General features: G+C 49.9%; 1 protein-coding gene across 1 annotated transcript in view; it reads left to right on the top strand.

Moving 5' to 3' along the window:
* Window positions 1-1,014: 1,014 nt before the first annotated feature.
* The window catches only part of IFFO2 (intermediate filament family orphan 2), a 40,580-nt gene continuing 25,369 nt past the window's right edge, over window positions 1,015-16,225 (top strand). The window contains exon 1 of the mRNA XM_033079588.2: window positions 1,015-1,661. Coding sequence (XP_032935479.1) covers window positions 1,063-1,661 — 599 coding nt within the window. The 5' untranslated portion in view covers window positions 1,015-1,062. The remainder of the gene's footprint in view (window positions 1,662-16,225) is intronic.

Raw genomic sequence — 16,225 nt, 5'->3', positions numbered from 1 at the left:
CAGCAGTTGGAAAGCACTAATTTAATAACTTAATTATTATTGTATCAGCATTATTTAGCACTTAGGCAGGGCTCTGCTTTGGGATAACAAAATCTAAGGTTTGTAATTTATTCTGATCTGACCTAATCGTGCAATCATGGGATCACAGAGTGCTGAGGGATTGGAATGGACCATAAGGATTATGCCAGCCCTGCCATGGACAGGGACAATTCCCACCATCGCAGGCTGCTCCAGGCATTATCCAACACTATCCAGGGTTGGGGCATCCACAGCTTCTCTGGAAAACCTGTGCCAGGGTCTCCCCACTCTCACAGGGAAGAATTTCTGCCCAAAATCCAACCAGAATTACCCCTCCTTCAATCTGTAGCCATTCCCCCCTTGTCCCCTCATTGCAGTTCCTCCTCCGGCTCCCCTGCATCCCCTTCATCCCCTGTGATGTCCCCACATCCCTTTCTCCTGTCCCGGCTGAGCATTCCCCGCTGTCCCAGCCTGGCTCCATAGGGGATTAGCTGGGGATTATTAATTCTGCGGTGTCCCGGAGAGCCGGCAGCAGGGATGCAAGGCCGGGGGCCTGGATCTGCTTCACTGGACGTTCGCCCATGAATGCGGGACCCCTGCGGGCTCTGGAGCGCCTTCGGACCCCGGGGCTCCCCAAAAGTCAGCGACCCCCGCCCCGAACCCCGCGCTGGGGACACGTGGAGGGGGCGGCAGCGCGGGGGCGGGGCCATGCAAATGAGTAGCGCTGATATGGAAATGAGGGGGCGTGGCAACGACAGTCCGGTATGGGAGAGGGGCGGGGTTATGGAAATGAAGGGCCGGGTATGGAAATAAGGAGCGTGGCCATGCAAATGAAGCTGTGGCTATGGGCTGGGGGCGTGGTTTGGTGCGTGGGCGGTGCCTCGGCCCCGGCGCGCGGGGTCCCGCCCAGAGCTCTCAGAGCCCTCAGAGCGCGGCGCGGCGGCGGCCGCAGAGAACAGCGGCACCGGCACCGGCACGGCCGCTCCGCACCGCACCGCCGGCCCCTCCATCACCGCCGGCCGCTCCATCACCGCCCCCTCCGCCATGAACTCGCTGCTCTTCGGGGAGATGGCCCGCGCCTTCTCTCCCACCGCCGCCGCCGCCTCCTCCTGCCCCCTGGGCCCCGGCGGCGGCGGCCCCGCGGCGGCCGGGGGGGGCCCGCCGGTGACGGCGGCGCTGCGGAACGACCTGGGCTCCAACATCCACCTGCTCAAGGGGCTGAACGTGCGGTTCCGCTGCTTCCTGGCCAAGGTGCACGAGCTGGAGCGGCGGAACCGGCTGCTGGAGAAGCAGCTGGCGGCCCAGCAGAGCGAGCGCGACCGCCGGCTGCGCTACAAGACCTTCTCCCGGGACCAGGCGGTGCAGACGGACGGCGGGACCCCGCCGCTGGTGCCGCCGCCGGGCCCCGGGCACGGGGCGCTGCCGTCGCCGCCGCACTACGGGCGCCTGCCCGGCACCATCTGGAGCTACACCCAGGTGCGGCGCACCGGCGGCGGCGGCCTGGAGACCGTGCAGGGCCCCGGCGTGTCCTGGGTGCACCCGGACGGTGTCGGGGTGCAGATCGACACCATCACCCCCGAGATCCGCGCCCTCTACAACGTGCTGGCCAAAGTCAAGCGGGAGCGCGACGAGTACAAGAGGAAGTGAGTGATGGGGGATGCGGGCGGTCCGCGCTGCACTGCGGGGAAACGGGGCCAGCCCTCCCCGGGAGCGCTCGGGGACAGCGCGCAGGACGCGGGCACTGCGCTCCCCTCCCGGGGGTCGCTGCGGGCCGGGGATGCGCCCCGGGGGTCGTGGGAGGCTTTTCTTTTGTGGGGGGGTTGAACCTCATCTTGGTACCCTGAAAACTGTGGGATCCATCCCTGGGGGGATGGAGAGCCTGGGTCTTGCAACGAGCATTGTCAGCTTAACTTAAAAAAAAAGTATCCATATATATATATACATATATATATGTATACATCTGTATATATATTTATTTTTTAGAAAGGAAATAATCCGTTATTAATATTGCATCGCATAGTTGCTCCTAAATTTAGCTCGCCTTCATTTTTTTCGCTGTGATTACTCCAGTAGTCGGTTGTGTGTGCCAGCTCCCCGAAATTAGCTCAGTGCTGCAATATTTGGGTTGCAAATACTGCAGGGCAGGGTTTGCACTCCGAGGTGTTGCTCGGAATTAGCCAAAACAAAAGGCTTTGTAAGCTGGAGGTCTCCCCTGGCCTGTGGCGAGCCCTGGGCTGGGAATGGTGATGGATGGCGTTCCCTTGGATTGCTGCTTGGCCGTGGCAGAGATGGAGGCCAGAGGGGAAAAAAAATGTAGTTGGGCTTCTGCAGGGAGATTCCTGCATTGTGTGAGAAGCTGCTGTCCTCCGGCGCTGCCGTGGGCTCTCTCCGCTGGACTTTGGGCATATTTAGCCTTAAAACGCGTTTCCTGCTCGCCCAGCCGGGCTTTTCCCTGCAGACCCCGCTGAATCCGTTCTCGTTTCCAGCATTTGCGTGGCCTGTGCAGCGAGGCCGGCTCGCTGTGGCCAGGTTTGCAGACTGCAGTGAGCTCTCCGCACACCTCAGGGCAGCGGAGCTTTTTTAAGAACCTCCCCTGCTGGAACCAGCCGGCTCACGGACATTTTCTGTCAGGTTTGGCTGCTCCAGGGGGGATCTGGGGCCTGTTCCTTGGAGCTCCTTGGTGCCTCTGTCCCTCGTGGCTGGACCCGCTGGTGTGGGTGGATAAAAGGACTTGGTCTCTGTTTTCCGGCCCGGAGCCGTGGTGGCACGGGGCGGTTTTGCTGTCTGTGCAATGGGAGGAGCAGAGGAAGTGCTGCTGGATGGTGCCTTGGGCAAGGGGGTCCCACGCTGGGTGGGGTGTGGGTTGTGTCACCAAAATTTCGGGCTGCGTTTCCTTTTCCCTGGAGACTTGATTTATTCCTGATCCTGGGGGAGCAGGAGACTTGGGGCCTTCAGGTTCAGCCTTTCTGCTGATACAAAGTTGATTTTTCTGCTTTTACTCGCTTGTGTAAAGCACATTTCCCCCCTCGTCCGTGTTCTTGCACACTCAGGGAGTTGCATAAACCAGATAAATTCAGTGGAGCAGAGGGGAACCTCAGATCTTTATTCTTGCCCTTGAAAGAGGCTTTCCTTGTGGAAAAATAAATTAATATTAATGTGTATCAAGACATCCTACACTGGTGATGTTCGGTTTGCAGTGTGGGTTTATGGATGCTCATTCCTCTGGAACTGGGATTGGTCACTGTTCTGTGACCTTCAGTCCCACATGGACAGCACACAGGAGTTTTTAGGGGATTGCCTTTTTCCTCTGGGGCCTTGAGCTGCCTTGGGTGAGCTCAGGGAGCAAGATTGTGCTGTTTGAATTTCCTGCTGGCAGTCAGGGGAAGCTGCTGGGTTTGATGCTGTGAGCTCTGGGTGCTGCAGGGTTTGTGAGCCATCCTGCAGGGCTTGGGATGGAGTTTGTGCAGGGCTGGTACCTCTGTGTGTGTGTCTGTGCTACATGCACTCTCTGGGGTTCCCTTGTCTTGCTGGGATCCCTTTGATGCTCCACATTTATTTAGGGAGCTGAGCTCTGGGTGGAGCAGGAGCCTTGTGCCTGTCTCCTGATGGGGCTCTTGGGGTGTGTGGAGAGCTGGACACGAGCACAGGCTCCCAGCCCAGATGTGAGACAGGAAAAGGAAGGGAAAGAAAATGGAAAGAAAAGAAGAAGAACCTTTTATTGCTCAATCTAAGAGCCAGCAGAGCCTTTGTGGAGCAGCCAGGCCGTGTAACCTCACCCAGGAGCCACCAGCCCAGAGCCCAGGATCCTTGAACACACAGTGATAATTCCATTTATTTCCTGGGGCACAGGAGGCTTTTCCCCCTTCTCAGGGTGGCCACTTGATCAAGGAGGTTGTGGCTACCAAATGTTTGTGATTTGAAGTATTTGGCTATGAGGAAAAGCCAGGCAGGGGAGCGGGACACCAGGGCAGTGCTGGGTGTCCAAGGCTCACCTCCATGTCTCTGTTGTGTTGAAGGAAAACTCACTGATGTCCCACCTGGGAACTGGAACATGCAGGGGTGGACATGATCCCTTTTGTTTCCTTTCTTTTAAAGGAAAAGCAGCCTTGCTGCTGTCAGACAACAGTGGGACATCATCCAGGATGTTCTCTCCAATGAAATTCTGCCTGGGCAGCTTCTGGGATTAGCAATGGCTTCATTTGGGGGGAATGTTTAATTTCTTTGTTCCATTCCCAGAAATAATTTTCCTTGGACGTTGTAGCACAACAAACTGGAGCTCTGAGAGGGCACAGTCAGTCGAGCACACAGATCATATTTTACCCTGGCTTTTGTTTGTGTCTGAAGCAAAATGTTCCCTGTGAGGAGCCCAGCAGGTATTTCAGTCCAAAACTGCTTTTGCTTTTTCCTCCAGGTGATGATATTTTACCCAAATGATGTATAAATTTGCATCTTTTCTACTTATTGTGCTGCCTTAATCTCATATTTTTTAGCAATGATCAGGATTTTACACAAGATTATGACTTCAGTGTGGAAGTTAACAACTGGAGGAGTTTCAGAGGAAAAATGAAGTTAAATTAATTTTCTTTTTTCCAGCTATGCTTGCATTTAGAAGAGCTTTTGGCCATGGATCTGACTCCAAATCAGATGATTTATTGTTTATCTATCAGATCTTCTGTAATTTTTATCTATTGTACCCTTTCAGCAGGAAAAATCAAAATTGTCTTTCGGCAAAATTGCACTTTTGCAGCTCAATAAAAAGTACTTTCAGGGACAGTTAATTGAAAATGGAGCAGAGTCACATTTTGAAATTTAAAACACTCAGGTGAAGAGATTCTATTTTTCGTGGACATAATAACAATAATAATAACAATTATTATTATTATCAGCCCTTGTGCTTCAGCTGCTTTGAGGTGAGGCTGAGCAGTGAGGGGTCCTGCAGGAGCAGGGCTGGAATCCAGGATTCTGGATCCATGGGGGCATGCAGGGATTTGGCTCCTCCCTGGCTGGGCTTTGGGGTTGATCCTCTCAGGTTATGCAGGAGAAAAGTCTGCAGCTGGGGGTGAGCCCAGCCCTGGTTTTGGGGGTCCTTGTCCCGGTTTTGGGACACTTGGAGCCTCAGCACCTCTGGTGGCACTGCTGGGGAGGGAGCTGGGGAGAAGCAGCAGGATTCTCCCCCAATTAAATCCTGTTAGTCACGGCCTGAGGGGAGCTCTGCCATGCCCAGCTGTGGGGGGGATGCCTGGGATGTGTCCCAGCCCCGGCTCCCTGGGCTGAGGTGTCACCTTCCAGAGATCCCTGGAGGAGCTGGCACATCCCTGAGTGCTGTGACAGTGCTGCTGTGACAGTGGCAGTGCAGCTGTGGCAGTGGCAATCCCTCTGTGACAGTGCTGCTGTGACAGTGGCAGTCCTGCTATGACAGTAGCAGTGACAGTCCCACTGTGACATAACAGTGGCAGTGCAGCTGTGACAGTGCAGCACTGACAGTCCTGATGTGACAGTGGCAGTGCTGATGAGGCTGTGACAGTGGCAGTGCTGCTGTGACAGTCCTGATGTGACAGTGGCAGTCCTGCTGTGGCTGTGACAGTGTTAGTGCAGTACTTACAGTCCTGATGTGAGAGTGGCAGTGACAGTCCTACTGTGACATGACAGTGGCAGTGACAGTGGTAGTGCAGTACTTACAGTCCTGATGTGACAGTGGCAGTCCTGCTGTGACAATAGCAGTGACAGTCCTACTGTGACATGACAGTGGCAGTGCCACTGTGACTGTGTTGCTGTCACAGTGAAAGTCCTGCTGTGGCAGTAGCAGTGACAATCCCACTGTGACATGACAGTGGCAGTGCTACTGTGACAGTGACAGTGGTAGTGCAGTACTTACAGTCCTGATGTGACAGTGGCTGTGCCGCTGTGACAGTCACAGTGGTGGTCCCGCTGTGGCAGTGACAGTCCCACTGTGACGTGGCAGTGGCAGTGCAGTAGTGACAGTTCTGATGTGACAGTGGCAGTGCTGCTGTGGTTGTGACAGTGTTAGTGCAGTACTTAGTCCTGATGTGACAGTGGCTGTGCCGCTGTGACAGTCACAGTGGTGGTCCCGCAGTGACAGTGGCAGTCCCACTGTGGCAGTGGCAGTCCCACTGTGTGCCCAGCCCGTGCTGCTGCCTCCTGCACTCCTCCTGCAGCCGTTCCCTCCCGCTCTCCCAGCCCTTGCACAGATTTGTATATTTATGGTTCCACGATTACTCTTAATTGCTGCAGATATTGAGTCTGCCAGATGTTGGTTGTCTTTTCCAGCACGGGCTTAGCTGGTACTAAGAGTTGAACTGGAAATAATTGTTTTACCTCAGGATGGTATTTCACTGGGAAGATTAATAAAGTCCACTTGGAAAAGAGATTATCTTAAATTTGCTGCAGCTGGGAAGGACAAAGATTATCATTGTCAAAGGCAGCGCGCGTCAAAACTCACTGGGCTTGTTTTTTTTAGAGAAGGGAACTTAATAAAAATGTGCTTAAGATAAGCCCTGGAGGAATGTCTGAGAACTTTTAAGGCTAAAATATCAGCAGTAACAAGATGCAAATGTTCTGCATAGACCCAATCAAAAACAAATAATTTTTTCATCCCCCTGGAGGAATGTAAGCAGCGTGGCAGACCTGTCCCTGCCTCGATTGGTCACAGGGCTGGCAGGAACAATCTCTGTGGAAAGCCACCTCTTTAATTCTGCTATTCCTGCTTTTCTTTTTCTGTTTTAGAGGGATAATTATTTTTCAATGTGGTTTTTCACAGAAATTCCGGATTTTCCACCGCTTCCAGAGCAGCCTGGTCTGGGGGATTTTTGGCTGCCCCTTACAAGATGTGAAGTTTGATATTAACTCTGGTGAAACCTGAGACTCAGGCTTGAAAAGCCCCTTTTTCCCTGGGCTGGGAGAACATCAGTTTTCCTTGTGGAGAAGGGATAAAATTGCCTGATGTGAAAAAGACTCGGCTGTGTGGCACAAGTATTCAGTTGTAATTGCTGGGTGGAAAGTGGCACTGCTTGTGAGAGTAATATTTCCTTAAATAATTCCATCTTTCCTTCTAAAATGCTGCTGCAGAGACACACATTTAGGGTACACACGAGTATCTGGAGCACTCTCACAAATCTCAGTTTGGTTTTTTTTTCCTCATAATGCAGCTGGAAACTGGGACTTCTGGGTTGTAGGGATGCAGGAGAGGGTTTGTTTCCCTTTGATCCTGATTTCTAGCAGTGCTCTGTGGTGGGATTGGGGCTGTGCTTGGAATATTTAATAGACCAAGAAATCTCTGTGTGGACCTTAAACTGGTTTGTAATGGGGGGGCTGAGTGAGTTATGACTGACTGGAAGGAGCTGTTGTTATTCTGAACTTTAAATTGGAATTAAAATAATGAATTTGTAGATGAACCAAGTGGGGAGGAAAATTCCCCCCCTCATGTTGTGGTTGGAGTTTTAGAGAAACTGAGGCTGCCACGTTCCTCAAGGAGAAACTTCCCCTGCTGAAGAGAGCCACAGGGCTGTGTGTGTGTATTTTGAATTTACCTTCACATTCCTCCTGTGACTCACTCTGGGCTTTCTGAAGGCAATAAAACCCCAGGTTTTCAGAACACAGCTCAGAGCTGACTCGGTCTGGGAGCAAACCCCTCCCAACAGCTCAGATCTCAAACCCAAATAATCTCCCCAGATGCTGCAGTGTGGGGCTGGGGTGGAAGCAAACACAGGAACCAGAGATTTGCAGTTTTTCTCGTGGGGTTTTGGAGCAGAGGTGCCTCTGGAGTGCTGGATTTGGAGCTAAGGGAAGCTCTGCAGCCACCTCCAGCTCAGCAGCTGCTTTTTGTGGCTCAGGGCTTGTGCTGCTACTCTGCCAGCTCTCGGGTTGGTTTCCTGCATCTGCTTTTCTCTGACTAAATTTACTTTTTTTTCTGTGCTAGAAATACTCACAGGATGTTATTTTTTGCTCCTGCAGGGGCCCTGTGAGTCCCTTTCAGCTTGGGATATTCTGATTCTAAATCTCCATCTTGGTGTTTAATACCAGCTCTTTTGTTTTGTTTGTTTGTTTATTTGTTTGTGTGAGAAAGGAGGAGATTTCTTCCAGTTTTTTTTTAAGCTTAAAAGCTTCACAATGTCTGTGTGTGCACTGCTCAGAGTGACTGAAACTTCTGCATAGCCTATAAAACATTACTTTGTTCCAAGAACCCTGAAGGGATTAGTGAGAAGTGATAATAAAAGGCAATAAATGATAAGAACTGGCACGAGACTGATATGGCTTGGGAAACAGGGCAATCATGAAATCACAGAGTAGAAGGGCCCTGAAAGATCCAATTCCAGCCCCTCTGCATGGCAGGGACTCCTTCCACTGTCCTAGCTGCTCCCAGCCTGGCCTTGGGCACTGCCAGGGATCCAGGGCAGCCACAGCTGGAAGTGTTTTTCTCAGATTTCTAACCTTGAACCTCCCACTCATACATCTGAAGGGAAGGAATTTGCCTCCACTTCATGATAAATTTAGAATAAGGGACAAAAATAAGATTTTTGTAGTAGGGCAATAGCCTGGGCACACTGAGAGCTTGTTGAATTTCAGATATATTGTCAAAAAAGCCTTAATTTGGGTTGGCCTCTTCTCCCAGGAAGCAGTGACAGATGAGATTGTGTGGCCCAGGAGAGGTTTGGATTGGATATAGAGGAAATTTCCTCATGGAAAGACTCCCAAAGCCCTGGCAGAGGCTGCCCAGAGCACTGGTGGGGTCACTGTCCATGGGAATGATCAAAAAGCCTGGGGATGTGGCACAAAAAACCTGGGGATGTGGCACAAAAAACCTGGGGATGTGGCACAAAAAACCTGGGGATGTGGCACCTGGGGATGATTTGGCTGCAGGCTGCTGCTGGAGGAGTCGTGTAGGAGGGTGGGATCTGGTTTTGATGCCAAAGAAATAAAGAACTTGTCTGGTGTTTCCTAATCTGTCCCCTCGTCCAGAAACAGTTCTGATCAGCTCATCATCAGATCATCCTGCTTCAAATGCAACCTGGAGAAAGCTCAGGTGATTTACCAGAGCTGATTTCAGGAACCTTGGGAAAGACTCGCTGACTTTTACCGGTGCTGTGGCAGGAACTGGCAGCTGGAGCACACACACATTTTTACCACCACTGGATCACCAAGGTGCTTTGTTTCAAGAACCTTTTAAAAATGATTTTCTCTGGTTTCAAAGGGCTGGAGCACATGGGAGTGCTGCTGTGTGTGCAGGATGACATCAGCTGTGGCTCTGCTGTCCTGCAGCAGGGGAGGGCTGGCAGAGAATGGAGCTCTGTGCCCGCTAACGAAGTGTCCAGCTCGTTAGGGAGCCAGGCCAGCAGCACCACTGAGCTCCCAGGCAGGAATCCTGCAGCCCTTTGTTCCTGCAGCCAGCACTCCTCTCCATGTGACTCCTCTGGCTCCCTGTGTCCCACTTCCCCAAAACCTGGAGAATTTGGGTCCCTTTCCAAGGGGACTTTGGGACTCACCGAGTCCCGTGGGCTCTTTGTGCCCATGCTGCTCCTTCTCTCTGGGGACAGCTTCAGGTGTCCCTTCTTTGGCTTTTTCTGCCTGGAAAGCAGCACCATTCCTTGCTTTGAGATGACATTTCCCTGTGTGTGATCAGAGCCTTGCAGCATTAAACCTTGGTTTAATTAATTAAACATTGCTGGGTTTAATCTTCAGCCTGATGCTCATTTCAGAGGGTTTGTACTGAATTTGCACTGAAATCCAGTCAAAAACAAGGCTTGGTGTTACACCCTGCACCTCAGTTCCATGTAACTTCCCAAATCTCTTGATTCTGTGGACAAACCTTTTAATTTTTAAAATTTTAATTCATTTTTTTTTAAATTTTAAAGAGTTTGGGAGCAGGTGGACTTCATGCAAAGCTCTGTGTTTTGTGTTGTGGGCACTCGGGGTGCCTGAGTTTTTTTATCTGTGTGTGTACAGACATGAGCACCTGGAAGAGGGCAGGAAAACCTGACAGCTCCAAGATCCTGCACTGAAAAGGAGAGGAATGAACTTGTTCCTCTTCATGTGGGCAGGGGAAGTTGGTGATTTGCAGTGGCTCATCCAGCCAGGGGATGCTGGAGGAAGTGATGATTTACAGCAGGGCTGGCTCCCCCTTCCCCCTAAATGCAGTGACTCAGGCTGGAATCCGAGATCAAAGGGCTCCTGCTCAGGACTGATTCCAAATCTGTGATTCCACTGGAAAATGCCTCTGCCTGTGGATTCTTACAGGTAAAATTTGTCTCTGAGGGGAGAAAATACAACTATGCCATTTTTATTTATTTTTTTTATAATGAAGCTCCCTCTGTTACAAAGCACAGAAATTCAATTTAACAGGCCCATGTCAGTTCAGTCACAGAATTTGGCCCTGGCGTGTCAAATCTGGTTAAAAAGAAAACCAGGCACTGGTGTAAATTTACTGAATTCCATAAATTGGCAGGGGGGGCATTAATATTGAATGGCAATGGGGATATTTTAATATCAATATTTAATATTTCAGACAGCTGCTGTCATTAAAACTGCTGTGAGAAATTCCCCCTCTCACAGGCATAAAATAAAATAAATCTTGATTTCCCTCTCATCCATAAGGCATTGACCATGTGCTGAAGTCTGGAATTTTTTTCCAACTCTTATCAAATTTTTCCCCCAGATGACTATGCCAGAATCACCTCATTTTTGCCTCTTTCTGCAATTCTTAAAACGCCTCTTTTTTTTTTTTTTTTCCTCTCTTTTTTTATTATTTTGTTTCAAGAAAGTGAGAAAGGGGGAGCACAAAGCAGTTAAAATTCCTTCATGCCCTGGAAAATGCATTCCCACTAATCTGTATTCCCCAGAGCTGCTGGCTGGCAGTGAGGGAGCAGCTTTGCTTGTGCAGGGACAGAGTGACCCTGGGGATGTCCCACGTGCAGAGAGGGAGCTGCAAATAAACCCCTTTTTCTTCCTTCTCCTCCCTTCCTCCTTCTTCCTCCTCCTTCTTCCTCCTCCCCTCCCTTTGAGGTTTCCCTTTGGAGCAGGGGATCCTTCTCTCCCTTGATGTTGTGATGCAGGAGGGCTTTCCTTGCTCACTTTTCTTTCCTTGCTCACTTTTTGTGGCTGGCATTCACTGTTTTTCCACTTTTTATTTAATGAAGAAGGTGGGAGCCCGGTGTGGGGCTGTGGGTGCAGCCCTGAGCTTTGTTTCAGCCCTAAGGGAGGTGTTCCCCTCTTCCCAAACACGGAGCCTTTTCCTTTTCCCAGCGTTCAGGGGAGCATTAATTGCAGTTTGATCTTTCTCCTATAAAGTTCCCAGTGAGATGCAGCTCTGGGCCCGTGGGCAGGGATTTCTTGCCCGTGGGGAGCTGTGGTTTGGGGGGTTGGGTCCATGACTCAGCTCCATTCTCCTGTCATTGTGGGGCACTGCAAGGCAGGGGAATGAGGTCACTGCCTCAGTCACTCCAGCCCTGTTCCTTCCCTTTTACAGTGGGGAAAGGCTGGGAAAATTGGGATTGTTCATCCTGGAGAAGCTCTGGAGTGACCTAATTGTGGCCTTCAGTGCCTGAAGGAGCTGCAGGAAATACACAGAGGGATTATTTACAGGGGATGGAGGGACAGGACAAAAGGGAATGGTTTTAGACTAAAGGAAGAGTGATTTAGATGGGATACTGGGAAGGAATTGTCATTAAATCTACTACAAGAAATTCCCCCTCTCACAGGCAGAAGATAAAATAAATCTTTATTTCTTCTCTTCCATAAGCCATTGACCATATGCTGCAGCATTGGGCAGTCTGGAATCTTTTTCCAACTCTTACCAAGTTTTTCCCAGGGTGGAGAGGCCCTGGCACAGGGTGCCCAGGGAAGCTGTGGGTGCCCCTGGATCCCTGGCAGTGTCCAAGGCCAGGCTGGAGCCAGCTGGGATAGGGGAAGGTGTCCCTGCCATGGCAGGGGGTGACACTGGATCAGCTTTAAGCTCTCTCCAACCCAAACCAGTCTGGGATTCCATGAAAACCAGGTCTGTACTGGAAGTCTGCTGCTGTCCATCCCTTCCCCTTTACAAATATCCCAGGGCTGCCCCTGCCCTGGCTGTTTATGTCTTCCACTGCTAAAAATTCAAGTATTAACAACTCCAGTTCTTGGAAATCTATGCAACTGAGGCAGCAAAGGCAGCTGTTTCATTTGTGTGAATTGAAGGCTGTTCTGCCTTTATATAAATATTTAAAAATGCCTCATCTTGTATTGTATACCTCCTCTGTCACCTTTATTCATGTGCTTCCCCCTCAATGGCAGAGGGCTGTGGTTTAATGGTAAATCTGTAGTCACCACAATGAACTGGGAATCCTGAACTTTGTCAATCAATTGTAGCAGAGGTGATGAAAGCAGCGTGAGCAGGGGGCACATTCTGTTCCTTGGGAGGGCTCTTGTGTGTTCAGGTGTCCCTGGAGCCCCTGGAGAACAGATCATTTCTTACCTGCTGTTAACATTTGTGTTGTTACAATTGTGACACTGCACATTAAATGTCTTTGCCTTTGTGAAGGCAATAAAACTTCAAATGCAGATAGAGGAGTGGATCTATAGGAGCACTGGAGGGCTGCTGTGTGTTCCTCAAGTGCCTCACCCTTGAAGCACAGTTTATTTCTTACCCTCTGTTAACATTAGTGTTGTTACAATCTTGGCACTGCACATAAAATATATTTACATTTTCCAGGGCAATCAACCTCTTCAGATTCAGATAAGGGAAGGGATGCATAGAGGCACTCTTGGGAGTGCTGTGTGTTCCTCAAGTGTCTGCTGAGCCCTTGAAGAGCATTTCATTTCTTACCTTGGTTAATCCTTGTGTTCTTACAACCCTGACACTGCACATGATATTTACATTTTCAAAGGCAATAAAACTTTGGAAATGTAGATAATGGATCCACAGGAGCACTGTAGGAGTCCTGTGCACTCCCTCCTGTGGCAGCGGAACCCTTGAAGAAAAGTTTATTTCTTCTGAGGTCAGAATCTCCACACTGCACATAAAAGCTGCACTTAAATATATTTACTTTTCCAAAGGTCATAAAGCTCTTCACCCAGAGATAATGGATGTGTATAACAGTGTGGGGAGGCTTTGCTGTGCCCTAGGTGTGTATTCTACCTGTCTCCCTGACTCTGGGAGCAGATAAGCTTTATCTCATTTTTTTTCTTTGTTCTTTAGTAGGTTTAGTAAAAGTATTTAGTGCTGGGACAGAGATTAGGGTGAGCCAAGCTCTCAGCTGTGAGTTTGGCTCTCAGTTTTGAGGCTGGTTCTTAAAGGATGTGGTGGAGGAGGGAGATAAATCCAAAGACAAGGTGAGGAGGGCATGGGCACTCCATTATTTTTGCTGCTTCAGGCTGGAGAGCTGCACAAGGGAATGAAAATCGTGCAGTAATGAATTCCAGCAGGTTCCTTTGCACAGAAGGGTAATCCTGATCTATTATCACTTGGTCTTATCAGGGCCTTTCCCAGTGCCCCAGGTGATAACAGCACTGTGGCTGGGCAGGGAGGGCTATTTATAGACAGCTTTTACTCACGGAATCAGAAAGTAAATAAAGGCCTTTTATGAGAGAGGATGTTCTGAGCCTTGTGCAGGTTCCATTCTAAGAGCTGAGCTCAGCCAGTGCATGTTTAATTGCACACTTCAGTGTTGCTTTACAGGATGGATCAGTTTTTCCCAAGATTGGGTGATTTGCCATGGAGTGAGAGGAGATGGGAACATGTCTGGGGCAGCAGGTGGGGTTTGTGTGCTGCTGTGTGGCAGTAGTGGTGCTGTCCCTGATGAGTTTGTGCCATTCCATAAATCCAGGGGTTCATTTCCTTCCTTTCAGCCTGGTGTGTCCCTGAGAGCAATCCTTCAGGAAGGCTGGCAGCTAGCTGGGATGGATTTCCAGATCTAGGAATCGAGGGGACAGCCCTGGTTTGCTGCCAGGGTCACACAGACCTGTCCTGGCTCAGCCTCCTCACCAGAGACCTCACTGGACCCTTGCTGGGACTTGGGACTTCCCTTTGAAGCAATTCCAGTGCCAGGAATTCCCTGCTCTGTCTGGAGAGCAGGAGACCCAGGCCACCACTCAGACATCCACCTGTCCCCTGTCCTTGGCACTGCTGAGGCCACACCTCGAGTGTCCTGTCCTGTCCCCTCAGTTTAGGAAGGACATTGAGACACCTGAGTGTGTCCAGAGGAGGCAGCAGTGCTGGTGAGGGGCTTGGAGCACAAACCCTGTGAGGAACAGCTGAGGGAGCTGGGGTTGTTCAGCCTGGAGAAAAGGAGACTCAGGGGTGACCTCATCACTCCCTGCAGCTCCCTGAAAGGTGGCTGTGCTCAGCTGGGGTTGGTCTCCCTCTCCAGGCAGCACTGACAGAATGAGGGGACACAGTCTCAGGCTGCACCAAGGGAAATTTAGGTTGGATATTAGGAAAAGGTTTTATACTGAAAGTGTGATAAAATACTGGAATTGTATTCCCAGGGAGATGGTGGAGTCACCATCCCTGGATGTGTTTATAAAAACACTGGATGTGGCACTGGGTGCCAGGGGTTAGTTGAGGTGTTAGTGCATGGGTTGGACTCGATGATCTTGGAGATCTCTTCCAACCTCCTCATTCTGTGATTCTGTGAGTTTTCCTTTCCATGAGACTACCCTGAAGTCACAAGGCACTTGTGAAACAAAATAATCCTCACCCTACATGGGAAAGCTTTCCTGTAGTCACAGGCCTGGTGGACAATTCCTCGGAACTGTGATGGAGGAATCTTCCCTGCGGTCATGTGCAGCAGCTGAGATAATGCACTATTTTCACTTGGCAGCCTCCAGGAGAGCTTTCACGAGGTGTTTATAGGGAAGAGAAAGGAAAAACATGCCACAGAAGTTTGCCTGGACTTTCCGACAGCTTAGATCTTATTATGGCCTTAAATCCCTGCTGGAGCTCCTGTGGGAGCTGCCAGGACTTTGGCAAAGTCTGCTGGGGCTGAGAGGCTCGGCAGCAGTAGGAGGTGAGAAATGACAAAGGAAGTGTCCTGAGCACCAGAAAAACACAAATGTATTTTTGAAAGGGTGATGGTGTATATTAGAGCATGCTCTTATGTCACCTCCTCAGAGTGGCTGCCAGGCTGGAGCTGTGTGGAATTGTTCTGCTTTGTTACAGCATGTTCTTGGTTATGATTTCAGATCTGGTTTATTGTTTTGTTTCTCTTATTCTGTGTCCTCCTGTCTGAGATCCCTCCTCTGCACTAATGTTTTTATCAGCTCTGGAAGTCTCATGTGCTCTGGGGATTAAAAAAACCACAACCAACCAGAAAAAAGATCTGAGAATTCAGGGTAAAAGAAGGAAAGGTGAGAGAAGGGGAAATACAGGTATATGTGGAAAATATGAGTTCTTCTCATGCTGCTTGAAGAGTTGAGGGAGAGCCTTGAAAATTAACTCAAGTCTTGTGTTCTGGATTTTATTTTGATGCTGTTGGGATGCTTGGCCCCTGGAGTGAGTCCTGCCAAAGCCTCCTGGTGCTGGCAATGCCCTTCAGAGCCTGTGGGATTCATGACTGGATATTTTATCTTACCCTTCTGAAGGGAGGTGAAGGAATAAGAGTTTGAAGGGGGGAGGGGAGAAACAGGGTGGGACCCCCAGTTTGGAAACCTCAGGATATCCAGGCTGGTCCCATTTCTAGGGGAGGGTGGGAGTTCCAAGTCATGTTTGGTGGCAGCTTGCAAAGAGCTTTTATTTATTTACAAATATTTGCTTAACACTGCCTTGGCTGCAGGTTGCAAGACATGGAAGATTTTTCCTCATATGGGCAAATCCTGCATCTTAGTGAGTTATTAAGACTCTGCTGAAGGCTGGGATAAGATTTTTTTGTAATGTTTAAATTCCATTTTTTAATTTCAATTTTTAGGTAATATTTTAATTCCATTTTTTAATTTCAGTTTTTTTCCTATTAAACTCGGTGCAGGCACGCTGGTGCCTATCTCCTGCTGGTTTATTACATTTGCTGAAGCGAGGAGCACGAGGCAATTCCCAAGTTTTCCCAAACAATGGCTGGATTTTGCAGCGATTATCCCATGACTCAGCCACAAGCACCCCTTCCTTGTGTTGGGAACTCCCTTGTAAACAGCCCAGCTCCAATTTGCAGCTCCAGCTCTGCCCTGTGCTGTGTGCTGGCAGTAATGATGGGGCTGAGCTGGCCAAAGGCATCACACGGCTCTGCTC

This window comes from Catharus ustulatus, chromosome 24 (genome assembly GCF_009819885.2).
Source record: "Catharus ustulatus isolate bCatUst1 chromosome 24, bCatUst1.pri.v2, whole genome shotgun sequence".
Taxonomy (NCBI): domain Eukaryota; kingdom Metazoa; phylum Chordata; class Aves; order Passeriformes; family Turdidae; genus Catharus; species Catharus ustulatus.
The sequence above is the reverse complement of the archived record's forward strand: the minus strand, read 5'-3'. Positions and strand labels throughout refer to the sequence as shown.